Raw genomic sequence first — 20,215 nt, 5'->3', positions numbered from 1 at the left:
ACATATTTGAGGATAAATAAATTTTCTTTTATTTCCTGTTTCTCTCTCCATGCAACTCTATATATACCTGGTGGAAACAAAAAAAATTACTATTAAGTGGATTTTCTTGACATGAAAATATCCAAATTTCTAATATCCCAAAATTTAAAGGACATTTTCTGTGTCTGTTTCACAATACATTGGTATGATGAAGCAAAGTGATCTTGGACTTTTGCAAGAGAACACATATTTAAATTTAGATTTTTACCTTTTAATGTAATTGTGTCACTCATCTAATCTTCAGTTTATTCATCTGTAAAGTGGGGACAATAGTAATACCCACTTCATAGGACTTTGTGAGATGCTGTAAGGTAGAGAACCTGATAGGGAGCAAATACTGTGAAAGTATTATTAGTAGTATGTTAATGCCCTTCAACCAAAGTTCATCAGAATCACACCTGTAGCTGACCTAGCTGAATTTGTTACTCTTCAGAGTGAGGGGAAACTAACATAGGGAACTGTGGGGATCTCAGCAGTGGAATGTTTGAAATACTTAAGGGGTTTGAGCTTGTGTTAAGTGATTTGGCAGAGGGTTTAAGGAAGCGAGTGGCCTTTGTTCTGAACTGGATGCTGTTGGGAAGGTGTGACAATTCTATGGTTGGCTAATAAACCTTAATAAATCATCTAGGTGAAGGGAAGACCAGCCATAATTGGTAAAGAAATAGCAGTCACTCATATTAGCTGAGAAAGAAGAATGTTTGGTACTTTGTGAGTTGCATTGTGACCTTGTTTTTGTCTCTTAAGTGTCATTGTATGCTACTGATGTTTTCTGATATGGTTTAGGTCTAACTAGAGATAACAGTTTTTCTGTGAGCATCAGGCAAGCTGCTAATTAGGTCTAGCTGTAAGTGTCTTTTTATGGTGATTCCCCCTCTAGAGCGATTTGATCACTTTAGAACCCTCTGTCCTTAATGGTCTTGATTTTTATTAATATTTAACAGGAGAAAAGTGTCGCACGTAATGGAAAGTTGCATTTTCCAGTATGACTGCCATTAAAATTATATAGATATATATACCCAAAATAAAATTTATATAACCATTTCCAAAATTAAACACTTTGGGGAACATAAAAAGCTTACGATCTTAGTTAAAAGCCTGAAGTTTTATACTAATTTTCTTTATAGCTTTTTACTTTATAGTAATATTTTCCCCTAGTCAGTAGTTGAATATTAGAGGAGCTAATGATTTAAGTTTAGTTCTTACTGTTTTCAGTGTGGACACTTCTCAATCTGTTTCCATGCAGTAGAGTATAAATAATATAGGGGACGAGGATAAATAATAATTGGGTGACAGATTAAAGACTAAAATAAATGAAAGTTCTATTGGTAAATAAGTCTTCATTTATATACTGAAATATATATAAATGGATTTAATTGTATGATTCAGTGGGAAAAAGAGTGGTCTGTTATTAGAAGATACGGATTAAAGTTCAGTCACAGTCCTTAATTAAAATATTTACTTGGGCAATTTATATACTCTATTTTTCAATTTCTTTTTTTATGAAATGGAGTCAGTATTAATTACCCCTCTATATTACAGGATTGATATCTTATTATAATTAGGTAGAAATACTTTGAGTAGTAAAAAATCGATGTAAAGTAGAGGATTTTTTAATGATTTGTATGAATACATTACTTTAAAATTAAGGGATTTTGGAAGAAATAGGTGAAATAAACTAGGAGTATTATGATAATTATTGAGCTCTACTGTCTTAGTCGTAGACTCAAAGGGATTCTTCTCCCAGGTTTTTGCTAGAAGAAGTACTTTCATACAAGCTGTGTCAGTCTGTTGGGCTGAGCAGTGTCACACCCGTCAAGCTGCATTTGAGAAATGCTTTCCTGGCAGCCCAAACCCTGCCAGCGGGATGCTGCCATGTTGCAGATTCCAGATAGATTTCGTACTCTTACAAACCCTAAGAAGAGAGAAAGAATCAACTAAGAGGAGGGCCTCATAAACAGACCCAAATATTTCTGTTATATAGAGCAAGAGGCTTCAGTCTGCTATGAACCTAAAATTTTGGTCTACAGCATCTATGGGAGGATGCCCTGCCCTCAGTCTCTCTGCAGGGTGCCCTTCTGGTGAAGACAGTGAATGGAAAGATTCTCAACATTTGCTGGAACTTGGTTCAAAGGTTCCTGATTGTGTTTGCATGAGGTTGTTATAATTTGTAACTCAAATGCTGCCTCATTAACCTGTTCTTTAATTGATATGGATTTTATCTTCTTAGCCTTCTAGCCTGTTGTACGACAATTATATTTGTTTTATGTCATTTTAGATTTTGGGCATCATTCCAGTATTTTTTCAGTTCTTAGCTTAAAAGATTTTTAAATTAATTGTGTCTTTATTAATCTTGGCTTGCTTTCTTTTACCATTTAATATTTTTTCTCATTCAAACTTTAACTTATCAACTTTTTAATCCTTCTTAGCCTTACCATTATCATTTGTATATATTTTAATTCTAATTTTTAAAAATGATGTTGCATTTTTATTTTCCTCCTATGTAGTTTAGTATAAAATGGCAAATGGAAGACAGATTTTTGCTTCTCAACATATGTCCAAAGCAAGAGGTTGTACTCTGTTTTTTTAGAGACAGGGTCTTGCTCTGTTACCCAGGCTGGAGTGCAGTGCCATGATTTTATCTCATTGTACCTGGGAATCCTGGGCTCAAGATCCTCCCACCTCAGCCTCTTGAGTAGCTGAGACTACAGGTGTGCAATACCATACCAAACTAACTTTATTTTTTATTTTTGTAGCGACACGGTCCCACTATATTTCCCAAGGTGATCTTAAACTTATACCTCAAGCAGTCCTTCCATCTCAGCCTCTCAAAGCTCTGGGACAACAGGCATGAGCTACTATGCTGGGCAGAAGTTGGACGCTTATACATTTCAGTCTTGTGTCCCAAAAGAGTCTTTACAGATCCCTGAGTAACTCCCAACTCAATACAAATCAGAACTCTCCAACTTTGCCATCACAAAATGAAATAACTTTAAAGCCAGTATCCAAAATTTTTCTCCCCCTTAATTCTTTCCTACCTGTGACTTAATCAATCAAGAATATTCAACCCAGAACAGTTGCTGAAATGTTAGTTTTATTATCCAAAATATTCACAACATAATCTAATTTGTGGTTGTTTTTACCTAACCTATTCTAAGTTGTCAACATTTACTGGTCAGGATGTAAAAACAGACTGAAAACAATGTATTTATTAAAATGCATTATAGAATTTAATTTGGCCCTTGTACAAAGAAGGCAATTTTGTCTTCAAAGTGAGCCCAATTGCAACTCCGTATGTATGGTGGGAGGAGGTTAATATAACAAAGTAGACCCCAGGAACCTAGCAATTTAGCCTTTGCAGTTTTAACTCTTCTAGTTTCAGAAAATACAGTAACTTGTCACACTGCTGAAGTGAAACTTTAATTGTCCCCAGTATGACATTGGTATATAAGGAAGCGTGTTACAGGGTAGTAAGGCAGGCTGATCTCTCAGCATTCTCCCAGCTTCAAAACACAGCCTTATTATTCTTGATTCTTAGTCACTTTTGTAGAATGGCTCAGAAAGCAATAGACTTTTGGAGTTTTTAAATTGAAAACTGACATAAAGAAAAAAGAATCCAACTGCAGGTGCTTCTGATGAGAAAGAAGAGAAATTGAAACAGCCTAAGAAAGTGTTGATTCTGACCTGGCTACATATGAGAGAAGAAATTATGTATTCTAGTTCAATGTTTATTAAATGGTGTTCTATGAATTAAAAAAGAAGAAGTTAGGTATTACATTTCAATTAAATTTGAGAAGTAAATTTTTAAACAAAGGTTATTTATTGCAGTACTCGCTGCTTCACGTCTAAAATGGCATTCCAAATTTAACCTCCAAAAGATAGAAATTTTGATTTCAGGGCTGTATACACCCAGATTGTTGAACACTAGTCTAACCCAGTTCAATAAAATGATCAACCCTTTACCTATTTGATTAAGCCAAAATCCTAAAAGTCAACATTAATTTTCTGTTTTTCTATACCCTACCACAAACCTGCCAGCTCTACATCCAGAAAACATTGTAAATTCATCTATGTTTTTTCGATGCCCACTGATGCCACCATAATCCGAGCCACCATCAGCTGTCTCTGGACTACATATAGTATAGTCCCCCAATATTTCACAGTACCCATTCTTGCCCCTGTACCATTCATTCTACACAAAACCACAATATTAAGTTTTAAAATCTAAAGTCTATCGTATCACTTCCTTACTGTAAAATCTTCTCATACTTTGCATCTTCCCTGGTCGCATGGCCTATAGGGCCCTATAAGATCTGGCTTCTGCACAGCATCTGAACCCATCTCTTGCCACCTCTTCTTTTCTGAGATCCCCACAAGCCCCAGCCTTCTCTCTGTTCCTGAACACAGATCTTCACATGACAACAGATATTTTACATGTAAAAGATTTTTTAGTGCCAAATATGAGACATTGTTTAATTTTTAATCTTTCTTTTCAGTGATATTCCGGATTTTTAAAAAAATTATTAATGAATTTATTTTATAGTCCTCAGTCCCATAACATTTCTGAAAACACTAGTGTCATTTTATTGAATAAGAAAAAATGGAGGTCAGGGAGGCTTTGGGGAGGTAGAAATTAAGAGTTGGCTCTGTCCAGTGATTCAGACTCAGCTCTAATCTCGTCCTCTCCTGAGACTGCCTGAGCACTCCCTATCGCATCGCCCTCTTTATCAGGTTGTCTTCATAACACCTGTAGTGAAAAGCTCTGGTTTATTCATTTACTCATTTATCATCTGCCCCCACTACAGCCCCTAGACTATATGTTCATAAGAGCAGAGCTCAGGCAGTCCTGATCACCACAGCTCCCCTGTGGCGCAGTTGAGCAATGCCAATCACAGGCTAAATTCTCTATAAATCTTTACTCCTGTGTGTGTTACGAGACTCCTAGAGGGATTGTGGAGTGTTTACATTTTCCCAGCTTACCAGGGAACTCTTTTCTGACAGAATGCTGAGATGTGAATCAGTTTTCAATAGAAACACAGTTTCAGAAAGAAAGCTTTGAGGTATTTTTAAATTCGGAGGTTTGCAGTGACCCTGAGAGGTCCCTCTTACAAATATTGGAAGTAAGCCGTACACAAGGAACAGGCATTGAGTGGGGAGAGGCATTGATTGTCTCTACTACCTCACTGCTGAGCCAGGTAAAAAGTCAAGCCTGCATGCAGGGTTGAAGGAGAACAGCTTCCTCACCACTTTAGCTCCCCAGTTAAACATCAGATAACAAGAAAAAAGCTGTTCCTTCACATCTTGGAGAACCTAGATGAGTGGTTATAAAAAAAGAAATAGAGATATATAATATGATAAATTGTTTTTATTTTTACATTTCTCTACATTTATCCCTAAAAGATAATGCACAAATTCTATCTGGAAATGCTTAAATATCCAAAACAGAACTCTTAATTTCTACCTCCCCAAAGCCTTCCTGTTCTCTATTTTTTTCTCATTCAGTAAAATGACACTACTGTTTCCAGAAATGTTATGGGGCTGTGGCCCATAAAACAAATCATTAATAATTTTTTTAATCCGGAATATCACTGAAAAGAAAAACTTAAAAATAAAACAATGTCTCATATTTGACACCAAAAATTTTACACATATATAAAATGTCTGTTATCTGTATATATATATATATGTGTGTGTGTATATATATCATATGTGTGTATATATATATATATATATATTGTTGTCTAGTTTTTTAAGTTAAATTTATATATTCCTCTCCTACCTGACTTTTCAATTATCTATTTTCTCAATGATTTGGACTTGACACACTAAAGAAATATTAGGCCTTTCCTCTTTTGTTTTTTATATCCAGAGTTATTTTTTCAAGCCAATTCGTTCATAACAGTGCAATTACACCAACATGGCACACATATGCATATGTAACAAACCTGCATGTTGTGCACATGTACCCTAGAACTTAAAGTATAATAAAAAAATAAAAAACAAAGCTTGCAAAAAACAGTGCAATTAATTTTCAATAAAAGGATCTTTCAGTTCTCAGTGTAAAATAAAATCGCAAAAAAGGCCCACTCGCTATATCTTCAATTTTATTATTTTTTCTGTTACTGACTTTGTGAACAAATCTGACCCCCTCTAAAATACATGTTTTGTTGATGTTTGTGGTAGCATTGAACCTCAAATTGCTCCTCAGATTTCTAATATTAACTCACTCTTAAGCTTTAACATTAACACAGAATATGTACATGGTCAGAAAGGATTGAACAACTATAACTACAAATATATGAATTTAAAGTCTCAAAACATTTTATTATTATTGATGCAGATTTATTTCAGTAAAAGCCTGATGAGCAAAACACTTCACGAATAGATGTTCTCGTTCTTCCTAATATCATCTCAGCAATGTCCTTCCGAATTCTTCACAGAAATAGAATCCCCTGCCAAATTATCTTCTCTCTGATTTCCACATTTGACTTGCTCATTCTAGACGCCACATCTTCGCTAGACACTCTTATCCTCTCTTTGCCAGAAAACATATAACGATTGCATTCATAATAAATCATACTCAAAATTTACCTTAAACCAGAATACTTAAGGACACCACATAGTCCTCTATTCTAGTCACTCAGCGCTAAGATTAGCTTAGCAGCACCTAATTCACCTTTGTTAATGTGCTGCTTTCTTTCTGAATGTTCTCAATAATGTGCATAACTGTACATCCTTTTGCCAAATAGATTGTAAGGTGTAGGGCATGAATCTCTTTTCATAAACCCTTCTCAGAATGCTTAGGATGGTGAGGCTTCATACTGCAAGCTCAATAAATGTTATCTTTGAATAGAAAAATTCTGAAATGAAAAATGCACTCATGTTTAAAGCCAAAATAGAGGGGAAATAGATAATTTATAATATCCCATTGCTTCACTAGAATTTTCTTTTTAGTCTGGAAAATGGACTACATAGCCAATATGATTGTATCAGGCACTTTGAATAAAGTGAGATGCTAAAATTACATTAATGGAATGATTAAATTGGCATTTTGTAATTTTTAATCTCATAAAGGGTTTATTAAGTACGGCTAGATACCTATTAAACAACCTCCTTTTAATACCTACACGTAAGACTTGAAGTTAGGTTGAAAGTACTTATTATATTCTGCCAGGCTTTCTTGTTTATTTGGATGGATTTTCATAGCACCATTAGCTTATTTTGAAACTTTAGATTTGTGGTGAATTCTCTTTCACCTGTGATCAAATTGACTAAGAACCATGAACCGTTATTGGAAAAAAGCAGACATCCACAAACTGATGCATTTATAACATTTACATGCTAGTTTGCACATTCTAATCTGGAAAGTATTTTTGGTTAAGTCCTTTGCTCATTTCTATTTTGTGGCATATGGGATTGTGCCTTTGTCAATGCTGACTTTGTGTAAATTATCCATAACTCACCACTCTATGTCTATTATAATCACATCCCCAGTAGATGCAGTATGTCCTCTGAAAGCCTAAATACTTCATGTTTCATGTTAAGATGGTATTGTCTTTAAACATTTATTTATTTATTCATTTGCATGCAGAATGTCCTAAATTATAAAATTTTTGAGGTTAGGATTTATATTCTTTTATTTCTGTGTATCTTGTTAACACCTATCACAGTGTCTGATGACTAATAGATTCTCAAAAGTTATTTGAATGAATGAATGAATGCATACGTGAATCTCAATTTGAATCTCCCAAAGATAAATCAGCTCAACAGTCTATATTACATTCCAGTCATCAGAAAACACCCATCTAAGAGTCACCTGGATCCTCTCTTTGCTTCAGCTCCCATGGCCAGTTCTTCAGTTTCTTCTCACCACCCATTCCTAGTAACTTCCTAATCTCTCCAAGACACTGCATGTGCACTGCCTCATCATCACAGCTCAGATCCTTCCCAACTTCTGTAATTTGTTCTCAATCCTACACTAGATCTGATCATAGTATTATCTAAATTGTTCAATGGATTCTTATTTTTTTTTTTTTTTTGAGATGGAATCTTGCTGTGTCCCCCAGGCTGGAGTGTAGTGGCGCCACCTCCACTCACTGCAAGCTCCGCCTCCCGGGTTCACGCCATTCTCCTGCCTCAGCCTCCTGTAGTAGCTGGGACTACAGGCGCCCACCACCACGCCTGGCTAATTTTTTTGTATCTGTAGTAGAGGCAGGGTTTCACCATGTTAGCCAGAATGGTCTCGATCTCCTGACCCTGTGATCCGCCCGCCTCGGCCTCCCAAAGTGCTGGGATTACAGGCGTGTTCAATGGCTTCTTAAACATCTGAGAATAATATCCAAAATCCTTAACACAGCCGATGAAAGTTGCAAAATCTAGCCTCTTTCTTTTTTCAAACTTCTGCAATCTCCTCTTCACCTAGCACTCTAGATGCCTTTCACAATGACCTGCATCCAGTTCCTGGAAATGCCCATGATTCTTCTTCCAAAGACCTTTGTATATTCCTCTGCATGGAACATACCTTTCTCCTAAATATTTTCTCTTCATCCTTCAAGGCTTGACTGAAGCCTCAGTTTGTCAAGGAAGACTCTCTGGACCTTCCAAAGTCTTATCTCACAATGTCCTGAAACTACCCTTTGCAACACTGCCATATAATTGATTTATCTAGCATGTAATTCATGGTTTATTTCTAGGGGTTCTTTCTCTAAAATATGAGCTCGATAAGGTCTTGCTCAGTGTTTAGTTTTTTCACTGTTTTATGTACCCCATCTAGCACAATGTGTTGCATGTTTGAGTGATCAATAAATATTTTGAAGAAATAAGTGAATCAAAAGATACACTGGAGGCCAGGCATAGTGGCTCATGCGTGTAATCCCAGCACTTTGGGAGGCCGAGGCAGGTGGATCACCTAAGGTTAGGAGTTTGAGACCAGCCTGACCAACATGGTAAAACCCTGTCTCTACTAAAAATGCAAAAATTATTTTGGGATGTGGTGGCGGGCACCTGTAATTCCAGCTACTCGGGAGGCTGAGGCAGGAGAATTGCTTGAACCCAGGAGGCAGAGGTTGCAGTCAGCTGAGATCATGCCATTACACTCCAGCCTGGACAACAGAGTGAGACTCCATCTCCAAAAAAAAAAAAAAAATATGCTGGATATATAAAAGAAAATAAAAGTGGGAAAATAAGGTAATAATATTTGGGGGGTTAATAAAATCTCATGCTGGTGTGACCTTCCATTGTATTCATTCATAGTCCATTGATTGGGGTTCATCTTCAAGGGTGGTTTTACCAGGTACTTTCTGTACAGCCTCTCCTATTGGAAGATATCCTTATGCTGTCTTTTTCTGCTTTGGTAGTTGATGGACAGTGGCAAGAGTGGAGTTCGTGGAGCCAGTGCTCAGTAACGTGCTCAAATGGGACTCAGCAGAGAAGCCGGCAGTGCACTGCAGCTGCCCATGGAGGCTCCGAATGCAGAGGGCCGTGGGCAGAAAGCAGAGAGTGCTATAACCCTGAATGTACAGGTAGGGCTTGATTCCTGCATATAATGGGCACTCGTACCATGTAAAGGGCACATTATAAAATGAGTCAAAACTATGCCAGAGGGTCATGAAAGAAGATAATCATTATATATATATGTGTGTGTGTGTGTGTGTGTGTGCGTGTGTGTGTGTGTACATGTATTTATTAACGAAGCTGATTATACCAGAATTTATTCTAATGTATGCCATGCTAATAAAGTAATAAAATTCAGGAGATGAACTACGAATACATTTGAGGAAGTTTAGCACTGAGCTTGCACTTTTTACACTTTTTTTTGTTTTTTTTTTTCTTTTTCTTGAGACGGAGTCTCGCTGTCACCCAGGCTGGAGTGCAGTGGCGCAATCTCGGCTCACCGCAAGCTCCGCCTCCCGGGTTCACGCCATTCTCCTGCCTCAGCCTCTCTGAGTAGCTGGGACTACAGGCGCCCGCCACCACGCCCGGCTAATTTTTTTGTATTTTTAGTAGAGACGGGGTTTCACCATGGTCTCGATTTCCTGACCTCGTGATCCGCCCGCCTCGGCCTCCCAAAGTGCTGGGATTACAAGCGTGAGCCACCACGCCCGGCCTTTTTACACTTTTTTACACTGTTCATCGCAATGCTCTATATTTGACCTGTAAGTTAAATATTCGAATAAAGTTTATTCACAGTGGTAGATTAACAAAAATGGAAGGGGTAGTAACATTCTCAGATTTTAAAATTTTTAAAGGAGTCTGTGGTAGATGACTTACATTGGCCATGAAACATTTCTTTCAGCCAATGGTCAGTGGAATCAGTGGGGTCATTGGAGTGGTTGTTCCAAGTCCTGTGATGGCGGCTGGGAAAGGCGAACAAGGACCTGTCAGGGCGCAGTGATCACAGGGCAGCAATGTGAAGGAACGGGCGAAGAAGTGAGAAGATGCAGTGAGCAGCGATGCCCTGGTAAGAATGAACCCAAATTATCCCAAAAGAAACATTTTGTAACGTGAAAAAAAAAAAAGATTTAAAAATATTGTCACTGGTTAAGGGTCATACCTCCTCAACTAAAGAACTACTAATGATAGGTGGCAATTTACTTGTTTCTGTACTATGTGGGGCATCCCCTGTTTATGTGTCACAGAATCATTCCATGTGAAATATTTGTTTGTGGAGAATACAAAACAAGTTGCCTTAGGATATATATACTGGAAATGTAAAGACATAAGAAATGAATGAGAAGATAAAGAAGTGTTGCTGACATTCAGATGCTTTTAAGTTCTGTTGCTAATTACTCTGACCTTGATGTGTGACCTTGATTATCTACATTTACTTGCCGTTGCCCCATTTTTCACTGGCAAAGGAAATTCCTATGAGGAATGCATTTTAAAATGAAAGTATGAAGTCTTAATTGCTAATGAAAAAATGAAAGTCCTGCTACATTAAAAGATTTTACATATAAGCAGAGAAAATAATGAAAGGTCAGAAACTGCCCAGATTATACAGCACATATTTTACAGGATCGTTTAGAACAAAAACTACTTCCTAATCATGTGTACCTTCCATTAAAATATTATTGACACACTGAGGACTCAATAAGTAAGTGAAAGTCAGGATTTTAGAATGAGATCCTAAGAAAAATATTATAAACATACTAAAGATGTGATAGGACAGAATTTTAAAGCTTGACAATATAGTGCCAACGTGCTGAACCTAGAGAATTTGAAGGCCCGCTTAGAGTTCTGTTGCTGCTAGTAACTCTGTGAGCAAGCTAACTGATCTCTCTGGCTGTCTGATTCCTGGGGGTACAGTGAGTACAGCTGGTTGTGGGATCTTTGAGGTTCCTTTTCAGTTCAGAATGCTATGAATTTCTGCCTTTATCTCACATGATTGTTTCAACTTAGAAAAACCAAGGTATTCTAAGAGATATCCAGGAGTCAAAGCTTTGTATTTTTCCATAGTTAGAATTATAAAGACTTCTCACAGTACAACACTAAGAATAACAAGAGAACTGGATTTTAAGAGTAACAATATGTCAGTTGGAGTTTTGTGGGGGTTTAAAAAAGATCTAAAATTAGGGCCAGGTGTGTTGGCTCACACCTGTAATCCCAGCACTTTGGGAGGCTGAGGCGGATGAATCACCTGAGGTCAAGAGTTGGAGACCAGCCTGGCCAACGTGGCGAAACCCCGTCTCTACTAAAAATACAAAAATTAGCCAGCCGTGGTGGCATGTACCTGTAATCCCAGCTACCCAGGAGGCTGACGAAGGAGAATAGCTTGAACCCAGGAGGCGGAGGTTGCAGTGAGCTGAGACTGCACCACTGCACTGCAGCCTGGGCGACAGAGCAAGAATCTGTCTCAAAAAAAAAAAAAAAAAAAAAAAAAAATCTAAAATTAGTTTTGTTAATTCTTAAGGCATATGAATTCAATATAATAAAAAGTAACCAGCATGCAGGGTTGCTAAGAGGATGATACCTATTCAGATTAGCACTGTGAAATTCCTCCAGTGCTGTGTAAGAAGAATTAAGATGTATTAAACAAAAACATTTATTTTGCCTAGGGAGAAATTTCACAGAATAGTAAACATAATTAAATCAACCCCTTCAATATTTGATGTTATCTAAACCAGTCTGAGCATACCACAGTTCTTAACTGGTCTTTTAAAACTGTCTTTCATCTGCATATATAGAGCCAAGATAGTACTGCTGCAATCAGATTTACAGAGATTGCCACCTGCTGTTTAAAAAACATTTTACAGATCTATTTATGAAAAAGATAGTGCACCTTATTTGCTGGGCTTGTTTGCTGGCTTTCATGACTTAAGGCAGGTTAAAAAAAATCACATAAAACTAAAAAAAAAAGTATATATGCTACACATTTTTGGTATTATTAACATTTTCATTTTACTGTTTTCAATTATATGATATGAAAAGAACCATAAATTACTTACAAGCATATAAATATCATTTTCATAATTAAAAATTCTTGAATCAGCTAAATAATTTAAACATCACTACTTATACAGGGGCAAAGAAAAATAAATAATGTGTGTGTGTGTGTGTGTGTGTGTGTGTGTGTATACACATATACACCAAGCTTTTGAATATATCCTTGTCCGGTGCATTTATATAAACAAAAATTGCATTGTCCATCAGAAATTGTGTGTGACTGTTAATTTCAAAAATAGCTCTGCTTTCTTAGAGAATTTTTTTAATTTATAAAAGAGGTTTTTCTTTTATATTAATTATTTAAGTTTTTATGTGCAGTCACATCATCCCCAAATTATTTTATCAAGTTTTTGATAACTACTTTCCATATTGTACTTGATTTATATACTGGAGTTCCAACTCTGTTCAATGTCCTCTCTGTAGTCAATATGTATTACTGTTGTGATTATGAGTATAGCGTTCCTAATTTCAGCCATTATATTGCTTCAAATTTACACACTGACAATATAAATTGAGAAAACTTTCAAATTACCATAACATTTTACTAAGGCATCTTTGTCTTTGTGTTAACAACAAAGCTTCAACAATTTCTTTTAACAATATGCTTTTTCTAGTATTATTTTTAGTCTATTCATTCTTAATTTTTCTTCAAGTTGCTGAAAACAACTACTATTTATTTTATACTTCACTTAATTTGGAGTCAAAACAAATTAATCAAGTTTACTAAGAGGCCCTTTGTTGTGAGGAAGGAGAAATATATGAACATCTTTGTCTGAATAATTAATGAAAATAATGATTAATCATCTGGATCTAATCAAAAGCTCTTATGATGTCTACTAAAAATGAAAAATAAAACTATTTTCCCCTCAAGATTAGAATATTTCTTTGCTGGTAGATAGATAAAATAAAAGTATTAAAAATATCATCATTGACTACAAAAAATATATTTCTTTTGTTTTCATAAAAATTAATTGTAGAAATAAAAAAACATTTTTTAAAAATAATGCTAGTTGGGAAATAGAATAGCTACAGGGGAGATAATAAGTGGCCCAATTTTTAAATTGGTCAGACTCACCAGATAATGGTTTCATTTATCTCAATCTCATTGTGTATCCTCAGGCTTTGAAGGTTAAAATGCTAGGATGGTAACAGCTCCCCTAATTTTATTAATTGCTACAATGTCATACATAATATTTTTTAGGTTTTTAGTTTGATTTTCACCCCAATATTCCCCTGGTTATTAATATTCAGAAAGCACGTGTTACTGCTGGATTGTCCTAAGTTTACGTTCTAGCTTCCTAGGAACCACTTTGCCCTGTTCCCAGGAGAAGGGCTTGCTACTTCTATAACTCCAATTCTAGGATCATTACTCTTTAGTCATTAACTGCTAAGTTGGAACCTACCATTTACAAGTAAAAATTACACTTTATTTATACATAAAATTTCCTTCTTGGACCCACAGCTGCTTTGTCTGTAAGTGGTGGGTGAAGCCTCCAGGTTAAATGTGCTGATAAACACTTGTGAAGTAAGACAGCCATCTCATAAGTGTATACAGTATTAGCAACTTAGAGAAGAAATGTAGGAATTATTGTGATGTTTATCTATAAATATTCATATAAAGGAGGGCAGCAGTAGTGTTGGTAAAGCAAAATTTGTCTTGAACACTGTAATACATTTGTATTAGGATTTGGTGCCCTATAATGTAGTGAATGTGATCCCCTTCCCCACCCTGCTTACGAGAAATGTCGTTCTGGAAGTGACGGTTCCTTGTTTGTGTAAGGTTGCTCTCCGACAGGATTATGCCTTCTCTGGGGACCAGGAGAGTCTTCCTTTGGTCTCTAAGTAATTGTCTTTTAACTTAGCTTCAGTAGGAAAGAAGAAGAACAAAGCTTGTCTACTCTGCACTCCTATCTTCTTTTGAGTGTCTCCCTCATTATCCAAAGCAGTGCTTCCCAAACTTCAGTGTTCATAGGAATCACCCAGAGAGCTTGTTAAAACACAGATTCCTGAGCCAGACCCCCCAGCCATTCTGACTCAGTAGGTCTTGAATGAGCCTGAGCATTTGCATTTTTATGAAGGTCTCAGGTGATGCTGAAGATGCTGGTCTGCAAATCATCCTTTGGGTTGCACTAACTTATAGTAAAAATAATAATGATAAGGTGATAAAATTAACAACGAAGTGGAATACAGTCCTCTACCTCTGTTCCACTGGAGAAAGTTGAAATATCACCTCAACAAAATTGCAAAATTTTACTTTTTTCATCCTTTTTCATAAATGATGAGGGATTCTTTCTGGAATTGGTTGATAATGAAAACACAATTCATTTTGAGTGCCTCTAGCCAACTCATGTTTCAGCCAAAATAAGATCTCTTTACAGCAGTCATTTAAAGAAAAATAGGACTATTAACTAGCTGTTGTGCACAAATAAAGATGGTTTAGTCATTATCCAACTCTCAGTTCTCCAATCCTCATTTTTCCTGTACCACGAAGAGCAGGAGAAACAACTTGGGTATCATTTGAACAAGTCTGATGTAAAACCAGGCACTGCCAGGACACAGATCTGCATTCCTGATGTTGTCAGCCCCAGCATCTCTCTTCCTGAGCAGTGTATTTTCCCTGCCTCTTATCCCCCACAGGTATTAGCTAATTAGCTAATATATACACGTACACGTATAAAATACTTGGTGTGGGGATGGTGTCATGGAGGAAGATGAGGTCTTAGCTCACTTTGACTTATTTTCTCCTCAGGTTCCAGTTAGTAGAATAGTGAACTAATCACTATTGATGCAATTATTTTTGTCTTTGAGACAAATTTAATAAGTTAGACTCTTCTAAACGAAACTATTGAACCACTCAATTTTAAGACTGAATGTCATCATTATTAGAAACCCAAATATGTCAGCATAAAATTTGCATTTCTTTTCTAAAGAGAAAATACACTACTCCATAATGAAATATTTGCATACAAATTGACACCTGCTTTACCTTGTTCATTTCAAACCAAGTTTAATTAAGCACAAATCGTACTTTTTAAAGCTCCTATTCCACTGGAATTTTTATTATTTAATTAAGCACAAATACTACTTTTTAAAGCTCCTATTTCATTGGAATTTATATTATTTTCTGCTTTCAGATGTTATCTGTATACTCTTTAAGGAATTATGTTATTACCTGTTGCGTTCTTCAAAAGATTAAAGCAAGTTTTGACTGCATATTTTTGGGAATAGCAAATTAGGCCCTACTCAAGTGTCCACACCAGTTGCTCACCTAAAACCAACCAAAGAGTTTAATGGTGACAGTAGGTGGCACTAGGTATTGACTTCTTTAGTATTTAATGTTCTATTTGTTCTTGCCAAGTCACTTCAGATAAATAGTAAAAAGCAGGAAAATGAATTAGAGCTTGAAGATATCCCATAGATGAGAGAGACCACCTGTTGCTTTTAATAAATACCTAAAACAGTGTCCAATCTTCTCAAAAAGGATGTTTTACCACCTATTTTAGTCTACAGTTCTGCAGCAAATCAAGCTGAGTTTTATGGGCAGACTTGGGGAAGAACCGCTGAGATCTAAAAGAATTAATAACAGATACTGTGTCCTACTGTGGATATAGTATGTATACCAGATGTCCATTATTCAAACATGTTGCTATGGAGATAATTATTATCATAATTCATTTTATCAGATTTTCTTCAAATGAGACTTTGATAAAACTCTCCCAGTTTCTGCCATGAATTGCTTAAAAAGCAAATTTCTGTAATCTTATATTACCCTACCTTGTTCAATTTAGAAATATTTAGCAGCATGCTCATCATTCTCAAATTGAAAAGAAAAATTTAAGCACCACCTTTTACTATGTTTTTATTTATTCTTTTCATCCCACATCGTTTTTCTGGGAAAAAAAAATAAACTTTGGGAATTGTTTAACAATTATTTTAAATTAAGAGATTTAAAATTATTTTTAAACCTTTTTTGAGCTTAATGGTTACCAAGACACTAAATCTGAATATTGGTCTTTGATGTTTCTCATCAACACCTATTTTTCTCACCTTGTGTGTCCTCACATATGAATGACCTAAGACTCTGCCCCAGCACTCTTCTCTTTGGTTGATCTCTCATCAACTATAGCCTCTGTGAGCAACACCCACCAATCTACCTTTATGACTAATCACTCACAAAAACCTGACATACCTTTCTTACCTGGGACTCAATTCAGACTCTAGGTGACTGGGGGAAACTTTTCTCTGACCACCAGATCCTCTGTGTCATCTGGAGTGATTCCTCCTTCTAGCAATCCCTGTTCCAGATGGAGTCCATCATGGTATTTCTCTCAGTGGCCCTGCTTTCACTTCCTCCTGCCACCAGCTTCCAGTAAGGGAGGAGCAGTGCAGCAGAAAGAGCCTCAACTATGGAGTCCAACAAAGTACCGACTGGGGCCTTGGTGTCCTCATTTATAAAATAGGGATAATAATATGTGCTGCAGAAGATTATTTCAAGGATGAAATGCTGGAGCTAATTAGGATCATCAAGCGGCTGTTCATGTACTGTTACCCATATTATTACAACACCTGCCTTCTCTAATCTCTTTCACACAGATTTATCTGATTATTCTTTCTTCTTTATAGCCTTGTTCTTATGACTCGCTTACTCAAAAAACTTCCGTGGCTTTTCATTACTGGCCAAATTTCATCCTACTGGGATCCCTGAGATTCTAATATTTCTATCAGCTTCACTAGCTTTCCAATGTTATCTCATTCTACTCATTTATGATAATATATTTTAATATACGTTTGTTCATATGTAATAGAATCAAGCAGATGCAGCCTCTGGTTTCTGAATACAAGGGTGCATATTCTCCCCTTATGGTGCTGTTTGCACTGTTATTCACTTGGGCTCCCCTAATGTCCCTGTCCCCTCCCTTATCCTCGTCTGTTGATATGGGAGAATTTGGGAGTCCATCCATTAAGAGATATCTGCTCTCAGCCGGGCGCGGTGGCTCACGCCTGTAATCCCAGCACTTTGGGAGGCCGAGGCGGGCGGATCACGAGGTCAGGAGATCGAGACCATCCTGGCTAACACGGTGAAACCCCGTCTCTACTAAAAATACAAAAAAAAATTAGCCGGGCGAGGTGGCAGGCGCCTGTAGTCCCAGCTACGCGGGAGGCTGAGGCAGGAGAATGGCGTGAACCCCCGGGGGGCGGAGCTTGCAGTGAGCCGAGATCGCGCCACTGCACTCCAGCCTGGGTGAAAGAGCGAGACTCCGTCTCAAAAAAAAAAAAAAAAAAAAAAGAGATATCTGCTCTCCTAATAATTCTTTCTCCCACAATCTCGTAAGTGTTCTTTTTTCTTTGAACCCCTATAAATTTGTTTGATATTTCTTTATTATTTATTATTATTATTATATGGTTATATCTGTTGAAATTCTAGCTCATGGCAGATGAACTATCTGTTCTCAGCCTTGTGAATCCCTGACTCTTCACTGAGCCTAGTTAAATATAATAGCTGTTCAATGGACTAATTTACTGGAAGAGCATTTCTGTCACATATATGATTTTTTATTTTGTACTTATAAATTGTGGTATGATTCGTCTTTCTTTGGAAATAAGTGATTAAGATGTGGGAGGTAGGAAAAATATATGTTTCTTTTTTTTTGAGACGGAGTCTCGCTCTGTCGCCCAGGCTGGAGTGCAGTGGCGCGATCTCGGCTCACTGCAAGCTCCGCCTCCCGGGTTCACGCCATTCTCCTGCCTCAGCCTCTCCGAGTAGCTGGGACTACAGGCGCCCGCCACCACGCCCGGCTAATTTTTTTGTATTTTTAGTAGAGACGGGGTTTCACCGTGGTCTCGATCTCCTGACCTCGTGATCCGCCCGCCTCAGCCTCCCAAAATGCTGGGATTACAAGCGTGAGCCACCGCGCCCGGCCAAAAAATATATGTTTCTATAGCGAGTTGTTCAGTTTCCCCAAATCTCAGCCCAGCTTATTATTTTAAGCCAGAGCTTCTCAAGGCAGTTCTACCCTGTCATGGGAGGATTGGTCCCAACTGTGCCCAAATAGTGGTTCCTAAAGCCTCAGAGCAACTGACAAAGCAGGAGACTGTGGCTAGTGGTCTCCAGTCTTCAGTAGCCTTGCCTACTTCTCCCAGTGTGCCTCAAATACTATCATTTCTACATGTGCTATGACCTAGAGAAGGCTAAGACTCACTGTCATCTTTGGCTGTTCCTCAGTTATTACAGAAACTTAGTAAACGTAACTTTCCAGTAAAATGTTGAGCATACCCCAGTATAAAATTCAGTATAACTAAAAGTTAGTAAATAGCTTTTTAGAGTTATTGCTCAAAGTTAGTTAGCTAATTTTTTAATTAACTTTGTTATCAGGTTGAAACTAGAGTGACCTTGTCTGCTAAGTTTAAATATAAAATTATGCAATAATAATACAGAATTTGCTTATGGGTATGTATATAAAACACTGTCCACCAGGTACTTAATCTGCAATATATACCATTTGCTAATAAGTTGAAAGTTCGTGGTTTGCTAACTTCCAGACTTAAAAACAAATATTTGCAAAATGTATAAGTAACTCGTTTACCACCATAACAATAAAAAGACTCCTCTGCTTAGAGAAGAGGTAAACTTCTCTGAGAATGGACTCAGCTATTTGGTTGACCGTAGGTCCATCATCTCCTAGCTTAGTGGCCTCAGGCTAAACACTAAACACTTTTCTGTCTTGACTTCCTCATGTTTAAAATGAGAATAACAATTCTGTTCACAAGATTATAAGAATTCTGTGAATTAAAATATGTAACACAGTAAGAACAATAACTCATAATGTTATATAAATATTGCTGATATAATTGTATGTTGTTTCCATTTGAGACAGATTAAAACCATTTTCTGTATGAGGAATGCTGTTATGAAACACACTTCATAAACACTCTTCTTTTTCCCGCAGACCTTAGCAGCAGCATGAATTCTTCACATGAGTAGGTACCACCTTGGAAATTAGAGCTGTAAGTCATTGAGCACAGACACTGGATCCGTCTTATTTTCCTCTGCATCTTCCAGCACAGGGAATTCCCCAAACACAAGAATTCATGAATTGCCAACAAGCGAATTTTGAAATGTGGGGTCTGGAGTAGCACATGTTTTTCTTTTTGTGTGCGTATATCAGCTCTATAGTTTAGAATCAATTTCTTTTTAATGCTGAAATTCTAGTATATGGGGTGAAAACTAATTTTCCACACCAAATTGATTTAAGCCCTGTATAATTTCTGCTCTTTTTAAGAGACAGAAAATCAGTTTGAATAGACAGATTAACAGCTAATCACTAGGTAATTGCTACCTTACTTTAAGGGGCATGCTAACTACATACTTGTGACTTCAAGTACAGTTGTATCTTACAAATGGATTTTTATATCTTTGCACTAGTAAGAGCAAACAGTGAGATCTTTGAGCTGATGAACAAAGTTACTATTCCTTTTAGCTAAGGCATAAAAAGAGAGAATCCTTCCTATTGCTGCACAATCGTATGTTTTTATGTTGAGTCTAGAGAGTAGCCTCAGCTAGTTGTTTATTTTCTGATTTACAAAGCACACACAGGTGCCATTAAACAGAAAAGTAATTAAAACAAATCTCTTTCTCTAGCTTGTTTTCTTCTGGAGCTTTGATTCCATCATATGTATCAATTAACTTTTTGTAATACCTGTATGTGCCTAGATATGTCAAACTCAAAACTATTTTCAG

General features: G+C 36.8%; 1 protein-coding gene across 2 annotated transcripts in view; it reads left to right on the top strand.

The window, feature by feature from the left end:
- Window positions 1-20,215, top strand: part of ADGRB3 (adhesion G protein-coupled receptor B3) — a 756,020-nt gene that overhangs the window by 306,189 nt on the left and 429,616 nt on the right. For both annotated transcript variants that reach the window (XM_032154235.2, XM_032154255.2), the window contains 2 exons: window positions 9,393-9,557; window positions 10,331-10,495. In XM_032154235.2, coding sequence (XP_032010126.1) covers window positions 9,393-9,557; window positions 10,331-10,495 — 330 coding nt within the window. The remainder of the gene's footprint in view (window positions 1-9,392; window positions 9,558-10,330; window positions 10,496-20,215) is intronic.

This window comes from Hylobates moloch, unplaced genomic scaffold, assembly GCF_009828535.3.
Source record: "Hylobates moloch isolate HMO894 unplaced genomic scaffold, HMol_V3 SCAFFOLD_2, whole genome shotgun sequence".
Classification (NCBI taxonomy): Eukaryota; Metazoa; Chordata; class Mammalia; order Primates; family Hylobatidae; genus Hylobates; species Hylobates moloch.
The sequence above is the reverse complement of the archived record's forward strand: the minus strand, read 5'-3'. Positions and strand labels throughout refer to the sequence as shown.